Here is a 21,950-nt window from a genome sequence, read left to right as displayed (position 1 = left end):
GCGCGTGTAGCTCCAGATTTCACAAAACACACAGGACGCTAAAGAAGAAAGTAAAAAGAAAATGAAAGAAAATGTAATAGAAAATAGAAAATATCAAAATGGGTTTGTTATGCTCGATTCAGAATAGATCACCTTTTTTTCCCCAAAACTTAATATTTGTCCTTTTTCTTCGTTTTCCGTCTTTCCCTTTTTTACTTATTTTTTAATTTTTCTTCTTAACTACCCCAATTATAAAAAAAAACCTCATAAATGACCAAAGGGGGAGAGGGAATTTAGGAGAACCTGGACTGCCCTGCCTTGACCACAGAGTGGATCTCTAAAAAGCAAAACCCAGGCCTGTCTCAAGTCTGGTGCACATAAGCACGCAGGCAAGGTTTGGGAAGCAGGTTAAGCATGGTACACGAGACCACATCAAGAATACGCGACAAGCAATCTTGGACTGGTACTTCTGTTTCTGATAAGCAAAAATTACAGATGCAGCCATTAAACCATCAACTACGCGTATAGTTTAAGCAAGACCCCAAATAGGGCGTTGGGCATTTTACGTATCCTACACAATACAGAATCCATTGGTAAATATGATTAGAACGACCAAGTCTCACTTTGCTATCAAATGGGCTTAGTAAGAACAATCGATGGGAGGGAATGAGCAGGATTGACCCGCAGGTCCTGCTTGATGTAACTAGAAGTAAATAAGCCTTTCACACCGACGACCCAGTGCATGGCGTCCCGACAGGTGGGAATCAAAGGGACTGCGACTTCCTGCCTGGCACTGTAGGTAGCATACGGGTGAAGTGTAAGTGAACGAGGCTTTATTATTGTATTATAGTAGCTCTTCTATTAATTGCTTTTGCATTGCTTTGCGCTGTATAAATTGCTTTAGAATGTATAGCATTGAAGGTTTAAATTGCACAGTCATTGTTTTTAAGGCTTGTAAAATTTAAGCAACTGTATTAACTGCTGTACCCATTTCAGGAGGCTGAACCTTTCCAGACGACTGTGCCCATTTCAAGAGACTGAACCTTTCCAAACGACTGTACCCATTTCAGGAGGCTGAACCTTTTCAGACGACTGTGCCCATTTCAAGAGACTGAACCTTTCCAGACGACTGTACCCATTTCAAGAGACTGAACCTTTCCAAACGACTGTACCCATTTCAGGAGACTGAACCTTTCCAAACGACTGTACCCATTTCAAGAGACTGAACCTTTCCAGACGACTGTACCCATTTCAGGAGGCTGAACCTTTCCAGACGACTGTACCCATTTCAGGAGGCTGAACCTTTTCAGACGACTGTGCCCATTTCAAGAGACTGAACCTTTCCAGACGACTGTACCCATTTCAAGAGACTGAACCTTTCCAAACGACTGTACCCATTTCAAGAGACTGAACCTTTCCAAACGACTGTACCCATTTCAGGAGACTGAACCTTTCCAAACGACTGTACCCATTTCAAGAGACTGAACCTTTCCAGACGACTGTACCCATTTCAGGAGGCTGAACCTTTCCAGACGACTGTACCCATTTCAGGAGGCTGAACCTTTTCAGACGACTGTGCCCATTTCAGGAGGCTGAACCTTTCCAGACGACTGTACCCATTTCAGGAGGCTGAACCTTTTCAGACGACTGTGCCCATTTCAGGAGGCTGAACCTTTCCAAATGACTGTACCCATTTCAAGAGACTGAACCTTTCCAGACGACTGTACCCATTTCAAGAGACTGAACCTTTCCAAACGACTGTACCCATTTCAAGAGACTGAACCTTTCCAAACGACTGTACCCATTTCAAGAGACTGAACCTTTCCAAACGACTGTACCCATTTCAAGAGACTGAACCTTTCCAGACGACTGTACCCATTTCAGGAGGCTGAACCTTTCCAGACGACTGTACCCATTTCAGGAGGCTGAACCTTTCCAAATGACTTTACCCATTTCAGGAGGCTGAACCTTTCCAGACAACTGTACCCATTTCAGGAGGCTGAACCTTTCGAAACGACTGTACCCATTTCAGGAGGCTGAATCTTTCCAGACGACTTTACCCATTTCAGAAGGCTGAACCTTTCCAAACGACTGTACCCATTTCAGGAGGCCTACAGCCACGTTTCACCTCACTTAAAAGACACTTGTTTGCAAAAACAAGCAGAAAAACAGAAGTGTCACAGCCCCTGTTACTGAAAAATGGCTGATGTTCTTTTTTTTTTTTTTTACCATATAAAATAAATCAGTTGGAATATAAGTCTTGTACTTCCATGCCAGTGGACTGTATATAGAACATAAAGCAACAGAAACCACACAGCGACTGTATGAAAATTTAGGTTCTATTGACTTTGCTGGTGCTTTGTATGTCACCTGTTGTAAAACCAGGCAAACTCAATGAGTTGTTGTGCCCGGGGAAAAGGATTCCTGAATACTTCTGGGCTATCCCAAGAGGGGTGCATGGCCTGAGAGAACTCCCGCATCATCCCAGACCCTGCCCCTACTCCATTCCTTCCCTTAAGCCCCGCCCCTGGCTCCACCCCCGTTCCACCCCTTCCCCCAAGCCACCACCCCCTCCTCTCCTGAGCAACACTGGGAGCTGGCCAGGTGGGGCATTGCAGAATGGGGCTGATAACATTGCTATTAATCCCTGCACTGCCTAGACCCCACGTTCCCCTGATGTGCAGAGCCCCCTCCCCCCCAAAGCATGGTGCCTGGAGCAGCCACCCCAAACCATCCTATGGGCGGGACAGCAGTCCCCTAATTGAGACCCACTGCTGTAGTTATTCCACCTCTCCGAGAGGCGGTAGCTAGGTTGACTGAAGAATTCGTCCCCGGACCTAGCCATATCTACACAGGGCTAGGCTGACCTCACTGCATCGGGCAGGACATGACATTTTTCACAGGCCTGATGTGGGGGCCAGACCACCGTCTGAGCGCAAAGACTCCCAGCGATGACGAAGGAAGATGCCCCCTCACCTGTGGGCTAGCTGACCTTTTCCACGCTGGCTGTAAAGACCTTTTTGAGCTTGCGTCCTCTATGCGGGAGCGCCAGCCCCAGATGGGGGCTAGCTACCCATCGGGCTGGAATCGGTGAGGGACCCACAGCCCTTCCTTCCAGGGTGCGGCGTGTGTTGTCACAGCTCTCCACAGGCTTGGAGTTTCGTGTGTTGGCGGCTGGCTCGCGATCAGGCCTCTTAGAGACAGAGAAAGGCTGGTTAGAGCAGCTTTAATTTATCTACAATTCCACGGGCAGTCGGTAATGAGGCAAGGGAAGGCAACGAGGAGGAACCAGGTAAGCACCCAGTATTGTCACCTCCTGGCCAGGAAAAAATCAGAAAATACCGGAAATTTTAGGTGTCCAGTATTTTCTGAATTTTTTTACCAGACAGGAGGTAAAAATTCCGGACTGTCCGGGTCAATACCGGACACCTGGCAACCCTAGTATTTGAGTGTGTTCAGGGGAGAAGAGTTGGATACTACAAGGGAACACTTTGAAGGGGGTCAGGGAGCGTGGGGGTGCACCTATTGGTAACCTGCATGGCAAAAAAGGGCCATAGAGCCCAAAGGGGAGTGCATGACCAGCTGACAGGCTGGCGATGTCAGGACTCAGCTCCCAGATAAGCACAGGCAAATTTTCCTCACATTGGCGAAGGGGCCCGGGGTTACAAGAAAACTCACAGCCCTGGCACCAATGCTCCTTCTAATTGTTTTCCATTCATGTGCGGAATAATTTTCCGTGCACTGAAACCTGTGTGAATGTGCACCACCCATAGAAAGACAAACCTAGCTGTGAGCGTGTTGCTAATCTGATGGGTGGCCCTGGAATCTCCCTCAGCTTACAGGGAACACTGGCACCCTAAGATATGTCACACGCGTGACCTCAGTTGTACTGATCCACAGTATAAATGGGGCTGCAGCAAACTTCTCCACTCATCACCGCGGGTGAAAGTGTTTCACCCCCCCCCGCCAACCTACACAGGGCTCAGGGACTGCACACATCCGCACACAGTCCTCTCTGATTTGTGTCTGTCTTTTCCTGGCAGGGGCTCAGCGAAGGTTTTCTAGGGTAGGCCACACTGCTGGCTTGGCTCAGGATCTGTGTGAGTTAGCCTGTACAGGATAAACCACACAGCACGCCCAGAAGTTTGCTGGGTAACGGTTAAACATTTGACACACCGAGAGCAAGAGACGGCCAATCACTTTCTCATGAATCCCCCCAGCCTGGAAGAACTCGGCCGGGTGGTCGGTTAACGAATGTCAGCACGGAGATCGAAGTACAGGAAGAGAAGTGAGGGAAACAGCTGGAGAAGGAAGATGCCATTTTAAAGTGCATAAAAGCAATTCACTTCACACCCATCCCCAGCAAGGGCACCCACTAACCCAGAGCAGCCCCCCGGATGGGGATATGGCCCATTCGCTCTCCCTGCTTGCCCTCTGGTTCCACCCACAGGCAAGGCTAATTCCGTTCTCCTTCAGAAACTCCCTGCCGCCTGCCCATCCCCACCCTCCCCCGCACCACACACACACACACACACACACACACACACGCTCCTACGGGTATCTCCCGGCTTCACGCGCCTCCCCCAAGAGTATCTCTCTTTAAAAAAAAATGGTTTTTATTGCCATCCTAACCAGCTGTGATGTAGTGGGGATTGTGCTCGTTCTGGTTGCTTGTAGTGTTGTATGTGATTCCTCCTGTCCTGTGCTGCTCTGTGTGTGTGTTGTTGTGGTGTTTTATGTGATTCCTCCTGCCCTGCACTGCTTTGTGTGTGTGTGTGTGTGGTTGCGGTGTTGTATGTGATTCCTCCTGTCCTGCACTGCTCTGTGTGTGTGTTGTTGTGGTGTTTTATGTGATTCCTCCTGCCCTGCACTGCTTTGTGTGTGTGTGTGTGGTTGTGGTGTTGTATGTGATTCCTCCTGTCCTGCATTGCTGTGTGTGTGTGTGTGTGTGTGTGTGGTTGTGGTGTTGTATGTGATTCCTCCTGTCCTGCACTGCTGTGTGTGTGTGTGGTTGTGGTGTTGTATGTGATTCCTCCTGTCCTGCACTGCTTTGTGTGTGTGTGTGGTTGTGGTGTTGTATGTGATTCCTCCTGTCCTGCACTGCTTTGTGTGTGTGTGTGTGGTTGTGGTGTTGTATGTGATTCCTCCTGTGCTGCACTGCTCTGTGTGTGTGTGTCTGGTTGTGGTGTTGTATGTGATTCCTCCTGTCCTGCACTGCTGTGTGTGTGTGTGTGTGGTTGTGGTGTTGTATGTGATTCCTCTTGTCCTGCACTGCTTTGTGTGTGTGTGTGTGGTTGTGGTGTTGTATGTGATTCCTCCTGTCCTGCACTGCTCTGTGTGTGTGTGTGTGGTTGTGGTGTTTTATGTGATTCCTCCTGCCCTGCACTGCTCTGTGTGTGTGTGTGTGGTTGCGGTGTTGTATGTGATTCCTCCTGTCCTGCACTGTTTTGTGTGTGTGTGTGTGTGTGTGGTTGTGGTGTTGTATGTGATTCCTCCTGTCCTGCACTGCTCTGTGTGTGCGTGTGGTTGTGGTGTTGTATGTGATTCCTCCTGTCCTGCACTGCTCTGTGTGTGCGTGTGGTTGTGGTGTTGTATGTGGTTCCTCCTGTCCTGCACTGCTCTGTGTGTGCGTGTGGTTGTGGTGTTGTACGTGACTCCTTCTGTCCTGCACTGCTTTGTGTGTGTGTGTGTGGTTGTAGTGTTGTATGTGATTCCTCCTGTCCTGCACTGCTCTGTGTGTGTGTGTGTGTGTGGTTGTGGTGTTGTATGTGATTCCTCCTGTCCTGCACTGCTCTGTGTGTGTATGTGTGTGTGGTTGTGGTGTTGTATGTAATTCCTCCTGTCCTGCACTGCTCTGTGTGTGTGTGTGGTTGTGGTGTTGTATGTGATTCCTCCTGTCCTGCACTGCTTTGTGTGTGTGTGTGTGGTTGTGGTGTTGTATGTGATTCCTCCTGTCCTGCACTGTTTTGTGTGTGTGTGTGTGTGGTTGTGGTGTTGTATGTGATTCCTCCTGTCCTGCACTGCTCTGTGTGCGCGTGTGGTTGTGGTGTTGTATGTGATTCCTCCTGTCCTGCACTGATCTGTGTGTGCGTGTGGTTGTGGTGTTGTATGTGATACCTTCTGTCCTGCACTGCTTTGTGTGTGTGTGTGGTTGTGGTGTTGTATGTGATTCCTCCTGTCCTGCACTGCTCTGTGTGTGTGTGTGTGGTTGTGGTGTTGTATGTAATTCCTCCTGTCCTGCACTGCTCTGTGTGTGTGTGGTTGTGGAGTTGTATGTGATTCCTCCTGTCCTGCACTGCTCTGTGTGTGTGTGTGTGCTTGTTGTTTTGTATGTGCTTCCTCCTGTCCTGCACTGCTCTGTGTGTGTGTGTGTGTGTGTGGTTGTGGTATTGTATGTGATTCCTCCTGTCCTGCACTGCTTTGTGTGTGTGTGTGTGTGGTTGTGGTGTTGTATGTGATTCCTCCTGTCCTGCACTGCTTTGTGTGTGTGTGTGTGATTGTGGTGTTGTATGTGATTCCTCCTGTCCTGCACTGCTCTGTGTGTGCGTGTGGTTGTGGTGTTGTATGTGATTCCTCCTGTCCTGCACTGCTTTGTGTGTGTGTGTGTGGTTGTGGTATTGTATGTGATTCCTCCTGCCCTGCACTGCTCTGTGTGTGTTGTCCTGCGCTGCTCTCCCCCCTCCACACACACACACACACACACACACACGAAGTGCAAGGCAAGAGAGAAACTGGGGCCAAGCAAGTTAAGATCTCAGACAACAAGCAGATCCCATTAGAAGCCAACTCCATGGCTGGTACTGAGCATGAAACCACCGTGCAAGGGAGGAAAAGGCCACAACCCTGCTCCCCAGATGCTCACCCATTCCTGACTGCAGCGCTGACATTTATCAACGCACCCGTGTCCTCGTACCCAGAGCTTCCACAAAAGACACACGGGCCACTCCCTTCTCTGTCTAACCTCTACACACAAGCTGGCATCAAATTACAACCACCTCTTCACCCAGGCACGCTCCTGAGCCAATAGATTCGTGGGACTTTAAGGTGCCCCAGGACTGCTCGCTCTCTTTACAACCACTTTGGTTAAACCGGTGCAAATCCTGCTCCAGGGACATCCTCTTAGTCCATTCCCAACCGATCTGAGCCAAACCAGAAAACAAAGAAAATCTGCTTTTCAACCAAAATAAGAGCATCTGTTGCTGGGGTGTAACAAACACCGTTTAAATTCACGTAATTTCCCCCGTCCCCCCAGACCTTCAGCCTGTCCCCCCGCCCAGCTTCCCTGCCCCCCGCCAGACCCCCAGCCTGCCCCCCCGCCCAGCTTCCCCCATTCCCCCAGACTGTCCCCCCGCCCGGCTTCCCCGCCCCCCGCCAGACCCCCAGCCTGTCCCCCCACCCGGCTTCCCCCATCCCCCCAGACCCCCAGTCTGTCCCCCCGCCCAGCTTCCCCCATCCCCCCAGACACCCAGCCTGTCCCCCCACCCGGCTTCCCCGCCCCCCGCCAGACCCCCAGCCTGTCCCCCCACCCGGCTTCCCCGCCCTGCCCCCATACCCCCAGCCTGTCCCCCCGCCTGGCAATTTCCCCTGCAGGGACAAACCCCAAATGGAGGCAAGCGAGAGTTTTTGTTTCCCGTAACTTTAGGGGGCAGCCGAGTTAGCCTGTACAGGATAAACTTACAAAACAACAAACGGTCTGGTAGCACTTTATAGACTAACACATGGAGATGGGATCAGGAGCTTGCGTGGGCAAAGCCCGCTGCTTCAGATGTCCGGAGTGTTAGCTCGTGTTCGTTAAACTGACCCAAACGAGAAACAATCGGGAAGGGTCTGCCTCGCCCCCTCCCCCCGCTTTGGCACACATATTGGCTGCGTCTAGATTGGCATGATTTTCCGGAAATGCATTTAACGGAAAAGTTTTCCGTTAAAAGCATTTTCGGAAAAGAGCGTCTAGATTGGCACGGATGCGTTTCCAAAAAAGCACTTTTTGTGGAAAAGCAGCTGTGCCAATCTAGACACGCTTTTCCACAAAAAAGCCCCGATGGCCATTTTCGCGATCGGGGCTTTTTTGCGGAAAACCAATCTGAGCTGTCTACACTGGCCCTTTTGCACAAAACCTTTGCACAAAAGGGACTTTTGCCTGAACAGTAGCAGAATAGCATTTCCGCAAGAAGCACTGATTTCTTACAGTAGGAATTCAGTGCTTTTGCGGAAATTCAAGCAGCCAGTGTAGGCAGCTGGCAAGTTTTTCCGGAAAAACTGGCCAGTCTAGACACAGCCCTCGGTCATGGGTGGGGAACATTTTTGGAGCCGGGGGTCGCACACCCATGAGAAGCAGAAGACTAAAATAATAATAAAAAACCCTTTCGCTGACATGGCCCCTGACTGTGAAGGAGAAATCAAGCTTCACATTTCCCTTGCACACCAGAGCCTGGGGGGCAGGGATAGCAGATTTTGTGTGCTCCAGCCCTGCCAGGAAAAGGTGGGGGGCAGAGCCAGCATAAGTGTGGGTGAAACTCTGAACCTTGGGGGCCAGATCCGGCCTCCGATCCTAATTGGAGCAGACTGGCAATCAGTTAACTCATGTTAAAAGGCCCACAATGAAAACAAGGCTCAGGCGTTGAAGCCCAGCTAGTCACAGCCCTTCTCCTCCCCCCAATCTCGCCCTCCCCACCCCCATGCACAGCCCCGTAGGGTTGCCAGGTGTCTGATTTTGAACCAGACAGTCCAATACTTGAGCTTTCTGTTCGGGAAACCAATTGAGAAAATATCAATGAGAAAATAGAACTGTCCGGTATTGTCTAACTAAGATGAAATGTCGATGGTGGTGTCATGTCAGGTGCGTTTGGTATTTTTGTTGAAACCATCTGGCAACCCTACTGCCCTGCCTCCCTGCCCAGTCCCCCCCTTTGATCCCTCCCTAACCTCCGCGACTCTCTCCCGAGCCCATCGCAAAAGAGCCGTCGCTTACTTACCCAGCCCCTGCGCCAGCTCTGCAGAGTCTGACGCTCAGACACCAGGAACTACACACTAGTTTCAGTTCTGTAGCACCAGGGAGTGCATGGAAAAAAACTCTGTTCTGCAAAACCCCTCCCCTGAGAACCACAGACAGCCCAGAGCTGGGGCCCATCCTACTGCACCCATAGGATCATCCAGGGGGTGGGTAAAAAACCAAACCCCACCCAAATCCACACCCCTGAGAGATAAAGTTCTATCAAACCTCCCCCCTGCAGGCTCTGGTATTCTTCCATTCACCTAGCTACTACCTGGTAAGGAGGCATTACGTAGAAACCCTCCCTCTGGCAAAGGGAGCATGCACAGTGAAACACGCAGCAAATGTAAACAGGCCCCTGGGTGACTTCTGTGTCCTGGCTGGGGATTTTCCAGGCTGACTGGGTCACATGCCTGCTGCTGGGTACGTAACATGCAGGGGAAATGCAGGGACTTCACGTACTCTGCCCTGAGAGCCCCTTGAAAAATTTCAGGGGTCCCAGTTGGAAGGTTTTTACCCGTGCACTTCGTCGATACGGCGTGCGTCATCCCATTCATTTCCTTGGGGATGCTCCAAGGAGTCAAGTTAAACAGGTGCATAAGCGTTTGCAGGATCAGTGGCTAAAACCTGCAGGCCTGCAACAATTTGGATAGTACTGTGAGTCATTGAGCCAACCTGTAAATCCTGAATATAGTGGAAACCACTTCAAGTTGGCAGGGAGAAAGGGAGCTGCAGTCCCCGATTCCCAGCAGCTGTGGCTAAACATGTCTTTTGATGGAAACAATTTCTGAGCCGTTAGTCACCATTTTTATTTGTTTGTAGTTTGCATTTCTGTACTGGCAGAGAAGATAGAATTATACTTTTTTTTCCCCCAAACCTCCCTTTTCCCTAAGGCAGCGTTTCCCAATTGGTGCTCCGTGGAACCCCAGGGTTCCGCAAAGCAAAAGTAAGGATTCTGCAAGAACTCTGTCCCCTCTTAAAGAGACAGACTATTTTGCAGGCTTTTTTTTTTTTTTTGCTTGCCAAATTTTACCCTTGGAACCCTAGGGGATCCTCGAAATGATTTTAAGCTGAAAAGGGTTCCGTGGCCAAATAAAATCAGGAAACACTGCAAGGTGCAAAAGGGCTTAAAAAGAAGTGGGAGAAAGTGGAGTGGGAAAACTATTCACTCTTTTCTCCACTGTTTTTATTTTTTTTTAAAAGCAAACACACATACATCCCAACCATCACCTCTTTTTCTGACTTAACAGAAAGGCGGGATTACCTACAAGTGGGATTTCTCCTACAATTTTGCACTGGAAAAAATAATTTTTTTTCCTCCTTACAAGGCACTGGGAAAAAAAAAAAAAAAAAAAAAAAGAAGAAGGGAATGAATTGTTTTGGTGAAGAATGTCATCCAAAGCTTATTCCTCATTTGAAAACTAAAAATAGAACCGTGGTTGAATTTGCAGGACTTGACTCTGCAGTTCACCGAAATAATTGAGCTCACTCCAGCTTGCAAAATTGTGAGTGGGAATTTGTATTGGCCGACTCATAACCGGAGGGGAAAACAAGTGGGTGTGGTGCATGACTCTTGCCAGAGCTACAGCAAAAGCTAACAGGGGACTAGTTAAAGAGCCATCAGGGACCTGAGTTCCAGTAGGACTTAGTACATATAAAAGCACTTGTAAAAAACTTTTCCGTAACTTTCGCCACTGCTCACAGCCTTACCTCACACTTCCCACATGACTGTTTTTAAATACTCACTGACCCAGAGCAGAGGGTAGAGAAGCAACTGTTGGAGGTGGAGCATGGATAAAACCAACCCCCAACCAAATGTAATAGTCACCCTTCCCCCCACAGAGCTATTGGGAAAACCCCCTCGGTTTACCCTGAAATTCTCCCTCCCGCACAGAAAGGACAGCTGTGGAAGACAAAGCCATCAGCTTCCTGATCTAGATCAGCAAGGTTGATGTCCATGTATTATGGTAACACCCTAGAAGCCCTTCCTCTAGTTCTCACAACCAGTGCTATTTTTTGTTTAAAAAAAACCCAAAACAAGCAAACCCACGGCCTCAGAGGGAAAAAAAAACCCTTTTCAGTTTCTGCCAGCAATTTTAATGCAGCTTTCTGCCCCGCAGTTTCCTTGTGATCAAAAAGCTTTTTTTTCATAACAACATAAGCTGTTCCTGTCGATTTTCGCCAGCATAGGTTATTTCATTGTTTACACATTCTTTAGACATTTTCATTCCTGCCTTCTTTTCTACTCATAAGAACATAAGAACGGCCGTACTGGGTCAGACCAAAGGTCCATCTAGCCCAGTGTTCTGTCTACCGACAGTGGCCAGCACCAGGTACCCCAGAGAGGGTAGACCGAAGACAATGATCAAGCGATTTGTCTCCTGCCATCCCTCTCCAGCCTCTGACAAACAGAGGCCAAGGACACCATTTTATCCCCTGGCTAATCGCCTTTTATGGACCTAACCTCCATGAAATTATCTAGCTTCTCTTTAAACTCTATTATAGTCCTAACCTTCACAGCCTCCTCTGGCAAGGAGTTCCACAGGTTGACTACACGCTGTGTGAAGAAGAACTTTCTTTTATTCGTTTTAAACCTGCTCCCCATTAATTTCAGTTGGTGTCCTCTAGTTCTTCTATTTAGGGAACTAATAAATAACTTTTCTTTATCGGCCCTCTCCACATCACAAACTCCCAACAAGAGTCCCAATTTTTTGACAGGCCGTATAGCAAACCTTCTTATTTCAAAAATGTAGCCAGTTGTACTTCTTGCAAAAGTCATTTTTTGGACTGACAGCTAAGCAGCTAGGCCAGTCGTTGTCAGCTTGCTCTTGGACACCAGTTGAACCAGAACGAGAAACGGTCACTGACACAGTTAATTCTTTCTCTTCACTCACTGCGTCATTTGTTCTGGCTTTCTTATTCATGGAAGGTGAAAAGAAACTTGGCATCCTTTTCATTTTTACGTTGGGGTTCAAGACACAGTAAACTAAAAAATACATGTCTACGCGCTGTGGCGTTTCCGTCTCCACGCTGGAAGTCACATGACATGCCTATATTGTGCGCTGGAGGGGTGGAAGTCACATGACATGCCTATATTGTGTGCTGGAGGGGTGGAAGTCACATGACATGCCTATATTGTACGCTGTCGTGTAAACTACAGGGTTTTTTTTTTTTTTTTTTCGAAAAAATGCCCTTTTTTAGAAAAAACTTCCCCTGCGTCTAGACTGCTGCCGTATTCTTTTGAAAGGAAATCGAAAGAATGTGGTGTTTTTGTTGACTGAGGAAAACCTCGTTTTGTGAGGAATAACGCCTTTTTTTGAAACTGCTCTTTCGAAAAAAGGCGCTATGTAATGCAAACTGTGCTTTTCCGAAAGAGAGCATCCAGACTGCCTGGGTGCTCTCTTTCGACACCACCCCGAAGAGAGGCCGTCCCCTGCATTTCCACGTTCTTGGTGCTGCGTCAGTCCGTACGGCAGGGGTGGAGGGAATTTCGGTGTGTATGGCAGAGTGGCTCCCAGTTCCCACAGGAAAGCCGAGGGAATTTCACACCAGATGAACCACCACGTCACCACTTGTTCCTCCTCTCGCCATGGCAAGGTGCAAGGAGCCGTGTCCACCCAGGCGACATCAGACTTGTGCGCTCTCCTACCCCCACTAGCAGCCTGCGCCCTGGTTTAATTTGTCCCCCGCCATCGACTCTCCCACTGCGTTGGACCTCCCATTCCTGCACAGCCTCAAACCTCCTCCTCCCTCTTTCATGGACCAGGCACCTCCGCCCCTGCAGTGGGACCCTGCCAAGCCATATCCCCAGAGGGCCTAGCCCTGATTTATTCCCTTCACCACAACCAATCCTGAAGACATCCCGGCCTTTCCGTCTTCCATCCCCCCAGGTTACGGAGCTCTGTGGTAGGGTTACCAGGCGTCTGGTTTTGAACCGAACAGTCCAGTATTTGAGCTTTCTGTTCGGGAAACTAATGGAGAAAATAGAAATGAGAAAATAGAACTGTCCGGTATTTTCTAATTAAGATGGAATGTCGATTGTGATGTCATGTCAAGTGTGTCTGGTATTGTCTAACTAAGACGGAATGTCGATTGTGATGTCATGTCAAGTGTGTCTGGTATTGTCTAACTAAGACGGAATGTCGATTGTGATGTCATGTCAAGTGTGTCTGGTATTGTCTAACTAAGACGGAATGTCGATGGTGATGTCATGTCAAGTGTGTCTGGTATTGTCTAACTAAGATGGAATGTCGATGGTGATGTCATGTCAAGTGTGTCTGGTATTGTCTAACTAAGACGGAATGTCTATTGTGATGTCATATCAAGTGTGTCTGGTATTGGTAAACTAAGATGGAATGTCGATGGTGATGTCATGTCAAGTGTGTCCGGTATTTTTGTTGAAACCATCTGGCAACCCTACCCCCAGGGCCAGAGAATGGCAATGGATTCCCCCCTGCATTGCATGTGGCTAGGAGGGAAGGGGACAAGATGGCTGACTTTTTAAAAGACCACAGTGTAGAGCTGGCTGGAAATTCAACTCAGGGGTTTATTTAAAAAAAAATTTTAAATGGCTTTTTGAAGAAAAGAACTTTTCTGTGAAGTTTTCCCAGAAAAGCAATACTTCCGCCCACACCACTATTGCGTTCTTTCAACCAATAGTAAAAAGAATGGAGAGTTTTTTCCAACAGCAGTAAACCTCATTCCACAAGGAAGAAGACTTTTTCAGCAAAAGGCGTGTGTGGATGCGGAAGAGAGTGTTTTTTCGAAAGAAGAGGCAGCCAGGAAAAAGCGCAGGTGCCCTGGTGGCCACTCCACCCACAGCAATCACAACTGAAATGAGAGAGAGCATCTAATCAAATGTGGACGCTATCTTTCGACAAAGCCGATCGCTTTTTTGTTGCGCTTTTGCTGTGCAGACGCTTTCTTTCAAAAAAAGCTTTTCCAGAAGAACTCTTCCGGAAAAGTTTCTTCCGAAAGAAGCCTGCAGTCTAGACGTAACCTAAAGTGTTACACTCGGGTAGCTAGGAGGTGTCGGCAGGGAGCCAGGAGAGCCAATGAGGGAAGGTGTTGAGATTGTAATGGGAAGATTTACCTGCCTGCTGGTTTCCTTTGTGTGAGTTGAAGCCCAGAGTTGGGGGGCCTAGGTGCTGGGTTGAGAAGAAACTCTCTGTAGGAACAGGCCCTGTATGTGAGGAAAAAATTGAACGGGGCCTAGTGAAACTGGGGCCAAGAGTTTGGGGGGCTGTTCTGCTTGCTCGTTGGGCCGTCGTGTTTGGCTTTTCGTTTGGTTGGCATTTGGTTTCAGGTAGGTGTCCTGGGAGCAGGTGTAAGCTACACTGTGATGAACTGCTCTTAAACCGGATTAAGCCCGTCCACACAATGCCAGGGAAGGCTGTTCTGGTGTAACGACACCTGCTCGCAAGGTAACACTGGTTCTCCTAGCTGAGGCCTGTTCATAGGGCAGCATTTGGGGACTTGGCTTCTCTAAGGACCAGCCGGGAAGAGCTAATGAAGCTCAGAGCCCACCAGTTCTGTCTTCTCCTTCGTGGCTTTAACCAGCCCGTCAAAGAGGGGATTTCACTGCTGGGGCCTCAAACCTGCTTATGGCAGCTGCTTTCATCTCCCTGCTTTGCCTGCAGCCCAGTGGGGAAGCAGCACCTGGGAGCAGCACCAAGAGGCCAGCGGGGGAAACTGAGGCAGAAGGACCCAGCCCCCCCCCCCCCCCCCCCCCATAATTCCACAGAAGCTATTTAAGTACTTTACTCCTAGGGGGAACCACACCGAAATAGCTTTGAGGCCCTAGGTCACTGTCCAGATCTTATAATGAGGGCTCCGTGGGTGGCATGTGGGTCGGTCCTTGTAGGTTCGAGACCCTACGTTCCAGCTGAGCATTTACTCTAATTCTTGGCGCTGTGCATTATACCTAGGGCCTGTTTTCCCTCTCGGCCCTGCAGTAAAAGATGCCCCCAACCCAGCCCCCCAGACACTCAATTTGCATCCCCCCCATCCAAACGGCAAAAGCGGGTATAAAGCCAATTGCCGCAGGTCTGCTACAGAGCACTCGAACCGCTGTCGATCCACAGGGCGTCCTTCTGGCAAACCCATCTGTATTCCCCGCTGCAGGTTTCCGACCGGATCGAGCTCCCTTTGGTCACCCCGCAGCTGTTCTTTTCGGCAGAGCCTTTCACGGGGAACCTGCCGGGCCAAGGGAAGAGTCATTGGTCGCCCTCCTGGCATGCAAGGCGTCTTGTTAATGCAGGGCTGGTGTGCGTGGCTAGACCCAGACGAGTATTGACCATTGGAGCACAAAGCATGTGAAAATAATCAAGACAACCCACATGGAGTCCTGGCACGGTCTCATAAGAGCGGCCACACTGGTAAGACCAAGGGTCCATCTAGCCCAGTCTCCTGTCTGCTGACAGGGGCCAATTCCAGGTGTTCCAGAGGGAGTGAACAGAACAGGGAATCCTCAAATGATCCCTCCCAAATCACCTATTTCCAGCTTCTGACCATCAGAGGCTTGGGGGCACCATTCCTACCCATCCTAGCTAATAGTCATTGACCTCCATGAATTTATCCAGTTCTTTTTTGAACCCTGCTACAGTCTTGGCCTTCACAACATCCTCTGGCAAGGAGTTCCACAGGTTGACTGTGCTCTGTGTAAAGAAAAACTTCCTTTTGTTTGTTTTAAACCTGCTACCTATTCATTTCATTGGGTGACCCCTAGGTCTCGTGTTATGAGAACAAAATTTCCTTATTTACTATCTCCACGGAGGTCATGATTTTGTAGACCTCGGTCAGATCCCTCCTCGGAGTCATCTTTTTTCCAAAATGAAAAGTCTCAGTCTTAATCTCTCCTCATACAGAAGAGCTGTTCCATGTTCCTCGTCATTTTTGTTCCCCCTTCCAGCGTCTCTTCTGAGGAAGAAGCACAGAGAACAGCAGCATGGGGGGGCTTCACTCAGAAATCTCTCCCCATGGATGCTGCATTTCGGCCTTCCAGCGAGTTAGGGTCTAGGCATATCATCTTCAAAAGGCACCTAAGGGATTTGGGTGCCTACGTCCCATTGGCTGTCAGACAGTAAGTGCCCAAATCACTTGGTGCGTTTTGGAAACTGTGCCCTAGAATTTCAAAACCCTGTGGGATTTTGGGGCACCGATGTCTGATCCTGTGGATCGGCACCTCCCCGCAACTGGGCCCTTTCGGGCCATCTCAGCTGGGCACCTGAAAGTCACTAGTCACTACTGAAAGTCTTGGCCTCAGATTATAAAGATAGGCCGCTCTCTGCCTAATTCAGCAACTCCCCGGAAAAGCAACTCACAGCGTCTGATTTAACAAGGATCCATCCAGCCAGGTCCACGTCCTACGGGGCCCGTTGGCACTGAGTCCCATCCAGACCAGGTACTTCTCCTGAACGCTGCTGCCTATGAATTCCTAGAAGCAGGAGAGGGGCATGGGGGGAAAAGACAGCCCGCTGTGACTCCCAGCTGGATTTATAATCGATTCACATTCTCCGTTGGATGAGCAGGACATGCAACACCCGGCCACCAGTGGGTTTCCACTAGCACCTCATGTTAGATCTTTAGGATTGTGTCTACACAGCGCCCTAAACTAAAAGTAAGATACACAATTTGCGCTATGCAAGTTGCATATCTTATTTCAATTCTATTTCTCAATAGATTATTCAGAAGTTTGGCGCATCTACACAGCACCAAATTTCAAAATAACGTGTTATTTTGAGACATCCCTTCACCCTCGTGAAACAAGAGTTACAGGGATGCTGAAATAACATGCCCATTATTTTGAAAAATATTTCGAAACAATGGGCGCCTTGTTAAGACGTGGGGTAGCTCTTTTGGATACCTCCGATATCCCAAAATAGCCATTCAGTTTAGATGTACCCTAAGGCTACGTCTAGACTGGCCCCTACTCCGGAAGAGGCATGCAAAGCAGGCAAGTCAGAATAGGGAAATCCGCGGGGGATTTAAATAAACATGGCCGCCGCTTTTTTTCCGGCTTGGGGAAAAGCCGGAAAAGAGCGTCTAGACTGGCGCGATCCTCCGGAATAAAGCCCTTTTCTGGAGGATCTCTTATTCCACTTGCAAATCTAGACATAGCCTAAGGGTGTGTCTACACAGAACGGCTTAACTCCAAATAAGTGACGCAAACTGAGCTACGTCAATTGCATAGCTTATTTTGAAATAGCTTCTTTCGAAATTGGGAGCGTCTACACGGCACTTATTTCGAAACAGAGCACCCTCCCTCCGACTTCCCTTTCTCCTCGTACACTGAGGCTACGTCTACACTGGCATGATTTTCCGGAAATGCTTTTAACGGAAAAGTTTTCCGTTAAAAGCATTTTCGGAAAAATCACTTCTAGATTGGCAGGACGCTTTTCCGCAAAAGCCATTTTTGCAATCGGGGCTTTTTTGCGGAAAACAGTACTATGCTGTTTACACTGGCCCTCTTGCACAAATGTTTTGTGCAAGAGGGCTTTTGCCCAAACGGGAGCAGCACCGTATTTCCGCAAGAACACTGACGATCTTACATGAGATCGTCAGTGTTCTTGCGGAAATTCAAACGGCCAGTGTAGACAGCTGGCAAGTTTTCCGCAAAATCAAATGATTTTGCGGAAAAACTTGCCAGTCTAGACACAGCCTGAGGGTAACAGGAGTCGGAGTAAGACGTTCTCCAGCTTGACAGTATTTCGACACTATTTCGAAATAACGGCCAGCTGTGTAGACACGGACTAAGCTATTCTGAAATAATGCTCATTATTTCAAAGCAATGTTGCTGTGTAGATGTACCCTAAGTGAGCACCAGGCGAAATTCTCAAATAGGATTTCCTAGAGCTCCCACCCTCCATTCTCCCCTCCCACATTCAGGATTCGGTGCTTCAGCCCCAAATTTGAAAATATTTATAGGAGCTCCATTCTAGACAGCTGTGGTTGAACGTAAGCCCTGCTGAGCTGTGTAGCTCCAAATGCTTTAAAGAGGAAGAGGATTTAAAACCATAGCTGTGTCTACACTGGCAAGTTATTCCGGAAAATCAGCCGCTTTTCCGGAAAAACTTGCCAGCTGTCTACACTGGCCGCTTGAATTTCTGCAAAAGCACTGATGATCTAATGTAAAATCATCAGTGCTTTTCTGGAAAAACTATGCTGCTCCCGTTCGGGCAAAAGTCTTTTTCCAGAAACCTGTTCTGGAAAAGGGCCAGTGTAGACAGTACAGTAGTCTGTGTTTTTCCCTTGGGCTTTTGACAGCCTGGGGATTTGGTCGGGTTTGCTGTATCAACCTGTAGCTCTCCATTGTTCAGAGATCTTGGGGCTGTTTAGGCCTTTTTTTCCCCCTGGCAACAGGAGAGAGAAGCTTTAAATCAACAGGCAGGAAAAACAGGAGTGGACACCTACACAGATTGGCAGAGGAATTTAGGTGGGACCAGTCCTATGATAATACTAAGCACATGGATAAGTGACAAATTGGGGACAGAATCCAACAGAGCAGTTGAAAACCCAACAAAGGAGGAAGCACATCGCCAAACCGCGAACGGTGGTTATTTGCTGGTCTTTGTGTTAAAAAACATTAGAGAGGCCAGACTGCACTAGCCCAAAGGTCCAACTAGCCCAAGATCCTGTCTTCTGACAGTGGCCAATGCCAGGTGCCCCAGAAGGAGTGAACAGACCAGGGAACCATCCAATGATTCTTCCCCTGACGCCCATTCCCAGCTTCTGGCAAACTGAGGCTAGGGGCACCATCCCTGCCCATCCTGGCTAATAGCCATCCTCCATGAATTTATCTAGTTCTTTTTTTAACCCTGTAACAGTTTGGGCCTGCACAACATCCTCCCGCAAGGAGTTCCACAGGTTAACTGTGTGTTGGGTGAAGAAGTAGAAGTATGAAGAAGGTCCGTAGGGCAATTTAATCATTTTTAAAAATCAGCTTAGAAAGGATATTCATTGACACCCCTACCTTTCCAGGGGAAGATTAACACACCCCCTCTGCCCGTTTCACACTTTACCATCTCATCCAGCTTCTGAATCACCACCAGGCGAGAGCTCTTCGCTGAGCAGTCCTCACGGCTCCTGTTCCAGATTTTACTCTCTGTGGAAAACCAGTAGCACTTGTCACTGTGTGGCAGCCAGTCTGGGGGACAGATTTTGCAGCTGGTGCCTTCTGGAGGAGACAAAACAGTAGACACCGTGAATGGTCCTTGATACAGCTGGATTAGGCACTTACATTGAGAGGCTGCGTGGTGCAGTGGCTTGCACAACAGCAAATCTCTGTTCTGTTACTGGCTGCCCCCTACAGACTTCCTGGGTTTCTTAGGAAAGTCATGTCTCCCTCCCGGGCCTCAGTTACCCCTTTCATGGCATATCTGATGGCTACGTCTACACTGGCATGATTTTCCGAAAATGCTTTTAACGGAAAAGTGTTCCGTTAAAAGCATTTTCGGAAAAGCGCGTCTAGATTGGCAGGATGCTTTTCCGCAAAAGCACTTTTTGCTGAAAAACGTCCGTGGCCAATCTAGACACGGTTTTCCGCAAAAAAAGCCCCAATTGCCTTTTTCACGATCGGGGCTTTACTGTGGAAAACAGTCCTGTGCTGTCTACACTGGCCCTTTTGCGCAAAAGTCTTTCAGAAAAAGACTTTTGCCCGAACGGGAGCAGCATAGTATTTCCGGAAAAGCACTCGTGATTTTACAGTAGATCGTCAGTGCTTTTCTGGAAATTCAAGCGGCCAGTGTAGACAGCTGGCAAATTTTTCCGGAAAAGCGGCTGATTTTCCGGAAAAACTTGCCAGTCTAGACACAGCCGATCTGTGTACATTGGGAGCTCTTTGGGGGCAAGGCCTGTCTCCCACTGTGTCTGTGCAGCGCTCGGCCCAACGGGGCCCTGATCTCAACTGGGGCAGGGACTGTCTCTCGCTGTGTCTGTGCAGCACCCAGCACAATGGGGCCCTGATCTCAGCTGGGGCAGGGACTGTCTCTCGCTGTGTCTGTGCAGCGTCCGGCCCAACGATCCCAGCTGGAAGCACGAGGCACTAGCAGAACTCCATTGAGGACAGTGGAATGACTCCAGGAACAATCAGCACTTATAAACCACTTACAAACTTTTTTCCAGGAGATGGAGCTAGTACACCATTGGCACCTGCCCTCACGGATGCTATCACCTGCTGTCATGCCCTCAACTATAGGGTAGCCACTAGGTTGGGATGGGCAAAATACAGCCCATGGACTGGATCCAGCCCTCCAAGGCACCAGGTCCGGCCCACGGCTCAGCAGAAGCCTCAGGCAGGCTCCCCTGTCTGCTCCACCCTCGCATGCCACTCAGAAAAGCCAGAAGCAGGGCCCTGGTTGTCGATGAACAGCTGTGAGCCTGGAGAGAGGGGGGAAGAGAGGCTTCATGCACTGCACCCGCCCCCAGCACAATCTCACAGCTCCCATTGGATGGTTTCCAGCCAATTGAAGCTGCCCCTTTGAAGAACAGGCGGTGTCCGAATTAGGGTTGCCAGGTGTCTGGTTTTCACCTGGACAGTCTGGTATTTGTTGTCTCTGTCCAGTAAAAAAACCGGAAAATACCGGACATGTAAAATGTCCGGTATTTTCTCTTTTTCTTGGATGGAAGGCCGGTGGGGACGTTCTTTCCCTGACATGTCTAGCAGGGGTGGAAGGAGTGGAGAGTGTGGGGATTTAAAGGTGCAGTGACCTTTTTTTTTTTCCCTCAACAAGTTTGGTCCCTTTTTTTTTTTTTTAACTCAACCAATTTTTTCCCCCGGCATGTTCAGGATTTTTTATCTGGCAACCCTCCTCTGAATTACTTCTCCCCCTCCCATTGGGCTCGCAGCATTCAGAGCAGCACACATGGCCCCTGCAGCCAGCTGCTCTGAGCAGCCTGGGAGGAGGGGGTGCATGGGAGGCAGGGAGCCTGGATGAGGAACCTGCTGGGCTGCTGGCTGGGTGCTACCCAAGTAAGCGCCTCCTCAGAGCCTGCCTCCAGCACCCGCCAACCCTCTGACCTCTCACTCCTCTACCCTATGTACCCCAATCTCTCTGCCCCCCCTCCTGCACATCTACCCCTTCTCAGAGTCTCTCCCCTAATCCAATGCCCCAGGCCACATCCCCCTCCTACCCTAGGTCACAACCCAAACCCCTGCACCCCAGTCCCCTGTCCCACATCACAACTTCCTCCTTCACCCAAACTCCCTCCCAGATCCCACCCCCCCTCCTGTGCCCCAGTCCTTTACCCCAAGCTCCCTTATGCACCCAACCTCCATCCCGGCCCCCGCGCCTCCTTCATTAGCATCATGGGAGACTGTGGCCTTTTACCACTGACAAAATTCCCATCAAAATGATTGCCCGCCCCCTTTCAATCACTGCTCTGCCCCCATCTCTCCAGAGGCCTTTAAACAGAGCTGCCGATGCCAGAGAGAAGCAGCCAGGCGTACCCAGGGAGCTGCTGTTGGGGGGGGCACACAGCTCCTGGCTCAGGCGGGCCACGAGGTGGTTCAGACGGGCGCTGCATTCCTCCCCCGCATGGACCCCACCCTCTGCGGTAGCGTTCGGCGCTGCACCCAGCAGTCCTGCCGGAGACGAGCCTTGAAAAGAGCCAGGAGAGCCGGGGTAAGAATTTTCACTGGGCAACATGTGAGTGGAGAATGATCTTCAGAGGGAGATCAAGGGGAGAAAAGAAACATGAATTCAGGGGGAGGAGCCAGGATGGGGCACTAGGATTTGTGGGTTCTACCCCCGGCACTAGGAGCGGAGTTAGACTGAGCGGATTAGGGCAGGGAAAACTATCAGGAGCCTAGGGACTGGATGTTGTAACTGACTCATGCTTTGGCCCTGGATATATCACTCTATATAGCTTAACCCTTATTCAGCAAAGGAATAAGAACAATAACCTGGAAGCCAATGTGTAAAGGAGGGTAATTAACCACCGGAGCAAATTGCCAAGGGTCACAGAATCCTAGAACACTAGAACT

At 49.4% G+C, this 21,950-nt stretch overlaps 1 protein-coding gene across 8 annotated transcripts in view; it reads right to left on the bottom strand.

Moving 5' to 3' along the window:
• Positions 1-21,950, bottom strand: part of LOC102446465 (C-type lectin domain family 2 member B-like) — a 39,453-nt gene that overhangs the window by 9,604 nt on the left and 7,899 nt on the right. For 3 of the 8 annotated variants that reach the window (XM_075913479.1, XM_075913481.1, XM_075913483.1), the window contains exons 1-2: positions 8,952-9,081; positions 2,956-3,172 (exon numbers count right to left, since the gene is read on the bottom strand). Coding sequence is in view for 4 of the 8 variants with exons in the window: in XM_075913478.1 (XP_075769593.1) it covers positions 15,019-15,163; positions 16,291-16,403; positions 18,988-19,142; positions 21,414-21,563 (563 nt within the window). In the remaining 4 variants the exon portion in view is untranslated. Of the gene's footprint in view, positions 1-2,955; positions 3,173-4,155; positions 4,281-6,841; positions 7,214-8,951; positions 15,164-16,290; positions 16,404-18,987; positions 19,143-21,413; positions 21,564-21,950 lie in introns of those variants that run through there. The other 5 variants (XM_075913478.1, XM_075913477.1, XM_075913482.1 and 2 more) reach the window with 5 other exon arrangements.

This window comes from Pelodiscus sinensis, chromosome 32 (assembly GCF_049634645.1).
Source record: "Pelodiscus sinensis isolate JC-2024 chromosome 32, ASM4963464v1, whole genome shotgun sequence".
Classification (NCBI taxonomy): domain Eukaryota; kingdom Metazoa; phylum Chordata; order Testudines; family Trionychidae; genus Pelodiscus; species Pelodiscus sinensis.
This window is presented reverse-complemented; position numbering and strand designations above follow the sequence as displayed.